Raw genomic sequence first — 7,533 nt, 5'->3', positions numbered from 1 at the left:
CGTTCAAGACAATTTATATGGCTGTCTGCATCCTTACTTTACAGTACTGTTCTTTTTTCACAATAACCTTGTGAAGAAGGTCAGACTGTGAGAGAATGACTGGCCTAAGGTCATCCACTGATTTATTTTTTTAGCTCAATGGGGACTTGAAATTGGATTTCCGAAGCTCTAGCCCAGCACTAACCAGTACATAGCACTGGTTCTCAATATAGCTCACTATTCTTTGGTGTGGGACAGACCTCCCCAAAAGGGCAGCCTGCTGGCAGCTTAATTCCCTCCAGAGGGAAGCTGCAGCCACCAAACCACGCAGCTTCCCTCCAGAGGAAAAAGAACCCAGAAAAAAATGGGTTCTTTTTGTGCCACAGGGCGGACGTCATGAGTGTGCCAATGGCACACTCACAGTGTAAGCACAGTGCGATGCTGTGCGGTGCTTATGTCACAATGGCGGCACCCATGTACATGGGATGCCACCATTGTTACACCGTCGCACCATGCTAGGGTTAGGGACCGTGCATTTGCCGCGTTGTCCCTAACCCTAAAATCAGTGCCAGCACAGCACATTTGGGCGGTCTATACAGCGCCTTAGTCTGCCAAAGGACTGAGATCTGTTGGAGGGAATCCCTACACTATATCCCAACAGTGGAGGCAACACACAACAGAGATGCCCTGGTTGTGGAGTGCCCACTCTTTGGAGGCCCAGTTGACTCTGACACTGGTTTCATTTCAGCATCAATTTAAAACATAGGCCTGTCCTAAGAGTCCAGAAGTCGCACCAAAGCCATGCTCCAGTCTTTAGGGCTGGAACGTGGCTTTGGTGCGACTTCTGGACTCTTAGGACACGTGCATCATTGAAGCACCATACCACCACTGTGTCTCGAAGCAGCTTTATTTTGGCTGTCTGTAACAGGCCTTAGCTGTTTTTAAAAGTTCTTGCTGATTAGGGATCAGGCCTGATAAAGCTGTGAATTTCTCTTTCAGTCCACTTGGTTTTGATGGTTTTAATTTATTTTAAGCCATTGTAAAATATTTTCAGACTTCTAAAGTATTAGAAGTTTGTTGTTAGTGTCCTGTCCTGAAGTCTTTTGATAGGAAAAAAATGTAAATATTTTAACAAAGATATTAAAAATAAAATCTTTTGCTTACACCTTGTTGCCCCTTGTTTCATTAGTCCCATGGCTCAGTTATGACACAGCATCATCCATTACACTATCAGTGGGTGCCAGAACTTCCAGTTTCCTGTCAGGATTATTGGGCTGAGTGGATGGTTTTGTGTTTTGTGTTTGTTTTTTAGTTATGTATAGTTTTTCTGAGAGGTTCCTGACTGACAATATTTAGACAAGCCTTGTTCTGAATCCTCTTTCTTATGACTCCACAGTCTCTACAGCAGGACTTACAACCTACTAGAGGTTTTGCCTGACAATTTCCATCAGCTGGACTTAATGTGACTGGTGGTAAATGATTATGGGAGTTGTAATCCTATATCTATATCTATCTATCTATCTATCTATATATATATATAGAGAGAGAGGTTCCCCACCCTTGCTCTATGTCCAGGCCATTTTGGTTTGAATGTGCAGCTGGCCTGATGATGAATTCTCCCAAGCCACAGCATGCAGGTAGTATTGAACTGCCAGGCCTATCTCTATTGCCATAAATTTATTTAAGATTACAGTCTATACTATATGCTCTGCCACTTGTGTATATATTTAAAATAATAATGATAATAATAATAATAATAATAATAATAATAATAATAATAATAATAATAATTTCATTTCCCTGTTGCTGACTTCAAATACTTTTAGCTGTAAAGGCCTGGTGCTAGATATGGAAGATGGGAACTTCCTTAAACTTTCGGAGGATGGAACTGTTTTGAGGTAACACTTCAGTCTCTCATGTCTCAATAACTTGTGTGTTTCTGACACATTTCTATTTTTATAGCAATATTCTGTTTTCTGCTGTGTGTTCTGTATGTTAGGGTTGGAGAATTTGGGACACATCAAATACAGTTTCCACCATAGTTGACCACTGATGTAGCAGATGGGAATTAGAGCCCAACAGCCCTGTGGGGCTACAATCTTGCTGTTAAGTATAGAATGTATGCTTGCCATCTTCTGCCAAGTTGCTGCCCTCCTGAGTTGTTGTTGGGTTTTTTCCATGCTGGCTGGGAAAGTTGAGAATTATAGCCCAACATCTCTGGAGAATACCAGATACCACCTGGGGGAAGGGATTATATCCTTCTCATATATGTCATGCTCTTCCTGCATGCCATCAGAGTTATCCTTTTCTGCATTGCTGGAATGGTGAAATGACATTGCCATACAGGTGTCATGCACTTTTACATGAAAGTCAAGGTGTCCCTTCTAAGACTCATGTCTGAAAAAATATCCAGTTATAAAATGCTGAACAGAAGAAGGAAGCTTCTCACTCTGTAGTACAAGCACAGTTCCTATAGATAGTACCCTATGCTGCACCCAGTGGTTCTATCAGCAAACATATTGAACATGAAATAAGCCATCTATCTATCTGGAGTGTGTGTGTGTGTGTGTGTGTGTGTGTGTGTGTATGGAATTCCAGTATATACACTATTTGCACTTCACATGGCTGCTTTGTATATACAGTAACTCCAGTGTTCACATAACATTCTGATTTGCCAAGTGTGTTGCGAAGCCACCTAAAATTGATATTATCTATTAGTGTCAACCTGGAAGACTGCATACTTTTAGATTTGATCAAGTAACTTTTTAATTGTCATAAAAAAATAAGAACAAATGAAAACATCAACACACTCTTGATTCCTGGTTCCATTCAGCTTAATCTTCTATTACTGCCATCTTCAAATATTTTAACTTTCAATGAATTCATTCAGTTAATAGGATCAGCTCATACCCTTCATTAGACAACATTCCTATATCTACCAATGAATGTATGCCATTAAAATAAATATTACTTCTGAATAAATACACTTAGAATTGCATTTCCAAAGACCAATTCAGTAAATTACTTAAGGAAAGGAATGAACGGGGGGGGGGGGGGGGCAGAAATAAGGATAAACCTGTAATTTCTACATTAAACTAAATAAACTCAAGTAGTTGGATACAATTCAGTAAATAACCAGTTCATTTTGCAAATTAATTGGTTCGACTATATAGAATTGATATAACAGTAGGAAAACTCTTTCAATAAAATATCAATAAAATTAATTTGCTCAGAATTCATTTGATAACTTTGTAACACATACACTTGTAAATGTAGCTCATTCACTAAATGAAACTGCTTTAGATCCCCTAATGGGAGAAATGTGGGATATAAATGAAATAAATAAAACAATGGAGCAATAAGTAAACCATTCCTAGAATAAATTTCTTAAATAAAATAAATCATATGCAACTCATTTCTAAGATGCTTGAACTGATAGCATTCATGGGTCAATTCGTCCCCGTCCCCCCCAAATATATCAATGCAATACAGAAACATTAATAAGATCACTCAGATTCTTAAGAAAATCAGTGAATGTAAATTATTAATTCTTCAGGGAAATAAATACAGATCAGCTGGAATTAATTTCCAAAGAATTTTAGGAGATACTAGAAAATTGGGTGATACTCCATATACTTTGGCTTGCCCAACCCTCTGAGTTCCACAAGTTGATATGACAAAGTTGATGTAGTACCCAATGTCTGTTACAAAAGATCTCCTAAAGGTTGTGGGTTTCTTCTCTTGAAGAAGTGCATAACCATTAACTTGAGACTATTATGTCGTGATCTTTGTTGTTCAAAGACATCCTACTGCAATTTTGGGGAAGAGAGATAGAAGAAAATTCATACATCTGGTTGAAATGCCTGTTTTTAATTCTGGGTCCATGCATATGTCAAACAGGGCAAGTCATGGGACAAAGCACATGACCCCTGAAGAGATCTTGGAGACATATGGAAGGAAAGAGTGGAAACACTTCCAGACAATGAGTGGAATGGTTTCTCGTTCAGGTATTTGATATAGATGTATAGATATAAAACAATGTTGCTTTGGTCTCAATGACTGACTAAAGGCCAGATGGGATCAATGACTGGATTTCTTTTTAGCCAACTTAACACATTATTCTGTGTAAAGTGGCTCCAGCTGACTAAAGGGTCATGTGGTGATGCTATTGGCAATTGTGACAATAAAAGGGGAAGAGCAAGGGAGAATTGAAGAGAGTGTGTCAGTTTAATGCTCAGACTCATTTAACAAGTCAGTTCATAGCTGCTTTGTTCTGTGGGTTGTCAGTTGAGATTCAAGCCAAACCTTAGAAGAATTCATACTTCTGTTAACAGGAGTTATATTAGAGAGAGTAATTCAAAAGAAGCAGAAAACAGTTTAGAACTGAAAGAAATTCAGTGAGGGAACTGAAGAAGAAATAATTTGTAACAGTGAAATGCTGTAAATACTGTAACCATATGATCTGTGTACTAACCTTGAAAAGATACAATAATAACATCTTCTTGTAAATAAAGTTTACTTTTATTATTGTTTCCATAAGTAAAATGACATTAGTGAATTTAGGAGAATAATTTTCACAGATAACATGCTATCTACAGTAAAACATACATAGGAGAAGCACACTCGGGGACCTCAACCCTAATTCATTTAAGGAAAAGTGTATTGGGGGTAAAAGCGAGGCAAGTGTTAGGACCACGGAGTCAAGGAATGTTTCTGAGGCAAAGGAAAAGCCTCAGAGCATCAGTAGGAAGATCCTGTTGGTCACAGCCATGCTCCCAATGTTGTGCCTGTTCACTTGGCTTCTCCTCACACTAAGGGTGTAGAACCATGGTGAATTTCAACATTTTCTTCTCCTTCATTTACTATGGCCTGTTACAAACAGGCACCCTAGTACGCGACAAGTGCATACTAGAGTTAGAAAGGGGCGTCACTTCTTGACGCCCCTAACCCTAGTACGGACCCAGTCCATACAAAATGGCGGCGCACTATACAGATGGGCGCCGCCATGACTACGTCACCACCGCGCCGCCTCCAAACGAGGTGGTGCGGTTGTGATGTCGTCATGCCGTGCGCCTAGAGTGCCCTTTCCGCGGCACGAGAAGGAGCTCCAAAACGGAGCTCCTGTGGTTTGCGTCACTGGCGCAGCTTTTAGATGGCTGCGCCGGCAATGCAAAGGCTCCTACTCCCCAAGGACACCCCTTTCCAGGCCGCGGGGAAGCGGCCTCTTGCGGATCGGGGCCTCAGAGGCTGCCGTTGTGGCAGCTGAGGCCCCGATACAGCAGGAAAAGGGCTGGTTACAGGCCGCCCCAAAGAGGCGGTCTGAAACACGCCAAAATTTTACTTGCCCACATCCTAGTTTTTCCATACATTCTTAATGTTAAGAGCAGTTTGACATTCAAAACGGTTATTCAAAGGGGTGATATAGCAATAGCAAATACATTTCTATACCGCTTATCAGTGCACTTAAGCACTCCCTAAGTGGTTTACAATGTGTAAGCTAATTGCTGCCAGCAAGCTGGTACTCATTTTAGCAGCCTCCAGAAGGATGTAAGGCTGAGTGCATCCTGAACCCCTGGCTGGTATTGAACTCACAACCTGTGAGTGTGTGGCTACAGTAGAGGCATTTAACCACTATACCACTAGGGCTCTTCGAATGGGTGGTCCCACATTGGAACAAATACTGAAAAATTATCCAATGCTTTAGCTCTAGATTTCTTATATCGTATGGTTAGACTGGGTACCTACAAGAGGCCTTACAACTTTTATGGTAATATTATATTATTATCATTATTATCCCACTTTACCCCAAAAATTGGGATACAGAGTAGCTTACAAATAAAAATATGAGTCTCATATGCACATCTCATAATGGCTAATCATAAAGATTTGACCAGGATGTAGAGGAGCACCTCTTTAGGCCCACCACTGAAAAAAGTCCACCATGTGGAGATGCACGAGGGTCTTCTCATCTGAAACAGTTGTAGAAATTTCTTATGGAGGTCTGACTGGTGTCAACATTGATCTCATTTCTGAACAAGTTAAAACCTAGCTGTTCACCCAGGCATTTTGGAAGGCAGTGATCATTTTTGGTCTGTTGAGACATGAACTTTGTTTTGTTGTTGTTGAATTGAGCTGCATACTTTTATTCATTTGACTGATTGACAGCTTCAGAGACAGTGTGGGACAGAAATAATGTTTGCAGATGAGTTTGCTGCTAAAAGGCACAGAAACAAGGTTTGGTTTTGAAAAAAGAAAAGAAAAAGATAATCCTGCAGGGGAGTGGTCACCAATGGAAAAGTAAGAAAGATCAGTTTACCAAAATAATTAGCCAGACTAACACATTTTCCTGCTTTTTCCAAGTAAATTTGTTATAAGAACCTCTGAATTGCATAGTTTCATGTGAGAAGTTGGAATCACTGCTTTTCTAGCAGAATACCTGATATGATATTACAATTTTTTCTTCTTCTTTGCAGTTAAATATTATTCTTATGACAACTATTTTGATCTGCCAGGGGCACTTCTTTGTGCACGGATTGTGGATGGTTTAAACAAAGTAAGTATTAACCTGATTTACAATCCAATGAAAAAAATCTCTGTGGCATAAAGTAGTCTTTGTCATATCCCTGCTTCTTGTGCTTCTCACTCTACTTATGTGTTACATTCCAAATTTCTTAACAATTAAATATACCATGGAAATCATGAGTTCCTAAGGCAGAATTCACACATATGGTATATAGATCAGAACAGCAGATTGTGCAGGTCTCCAGAAATTGTTAAACTACAACTCTTATCAGTTATAGCCAACATAGCTAATGGTGAGATTGCTGGTCAACAACATCTGGAGGGCCACATGATTCTAATCTGTGATGTAGAATTAAATCCATACTCCTGTCTGAATTCCCATTGCTCTCCTATTCTAAGACTTGGCCTATACATACAGCAGAATGATAGGGTAGAATACTGAGCAGCTAGAATAGACAAAAGCATTTTGGATATCTGGTGGTGATATTTCATGTTTAAAGGTCTTCTACAGAGGAAACTCTCTGCAAGGGCAAAGCCAGGATAGTAAATAACTGCTTGCCCAGAATTTCCTCTCTTGCTTTATTGTTGCAGGATATTTTTTTAAAGTTTTAGCTTTAAGCAATGATATATCACACCTGTTGTCTGAAGTACAACATCACCTGTTTCCCTTCTAACCCACTTTTTGGTAGATACACTGGGCTAACCACCTCTGTTAGTTTCTGCCCTTGTGGATGGCAAGTCGTTGAAACATTACCACACATTTTGTTATCATGTGTCTTTTATAACCAGAATCGTAACCAGCCGATTTTCCCTTTATTGAGCTGTAAACTGGGCCATTCTGAAATGTTTTACATCAAAATGTTGTTGGAAGACAAATGCATGAATATTACCCTATCAGCTGTAAAATTTTGTCTCTAGCCACTAAAATTAGAGAGAAAGAATTATGGTATTAAAAAGAGGTCTGACTAATGGCAATATACCCCAGATTTACAATTAATAAATCTTGTGTTGCAACTCAATCTGATAACTTGA

At 39.5% G+C, this 7,533-nt stretch overlaps 1 protein-coding gene across 5 annotated transcripts in view; it reads left to right on the top strand.

Annotated features, from left to right (window-relative positions):
• The window catches only part of NT5DC1 (5'-nucleotidase domain containing 1), a 129,128-nt gene that overhangs the window by 24,275 nt on the left and 97,320 nt on the right, over positions 1-7,533 (top strand). For all 5 annotated transcript variants that reach the window (XM_042445334.1, XM_042445330.1, XM_042445333.1 and 2 more), the window contains exons 3-5: positions 1,806-1,877; positions 3,880-3,986; positions 6,453-6,532. In XM_042445334.1, the coding sequence (XP_042301268.1) occupies positions 1,806-1,877; positions 3,880-3,986; positions 6,453-6,532 (259 nt within the window). The remainder of the gene's footprint in view (positions 1-1,805; positions 1,878-3,879; positions 3,987-6,452; positions 6,533-7,533) is intronic.

The sequence above is a fragment of the Sceloporus undulatus genome, chromosome 1, assembly GCF_019175285.1.
Source record: "Sceloporus undulatus isolate JIND9_A2432 ecotype Alabama chromosome 1, SceUnd_v1.1, whole genome shotgun sequence".
Lineage (NCBI taxonomy): Eukaryota > Metazoa > Chordata > Lepidosauria > Squamata > Phrynosomatidae > Sceloporus > Sceloporus undulatus.
The sequence above is the reverse complement of the archived record's forward strand: the minus strand, read 5'-3'. Positions and strand labels throughout refer to the sequence as shown.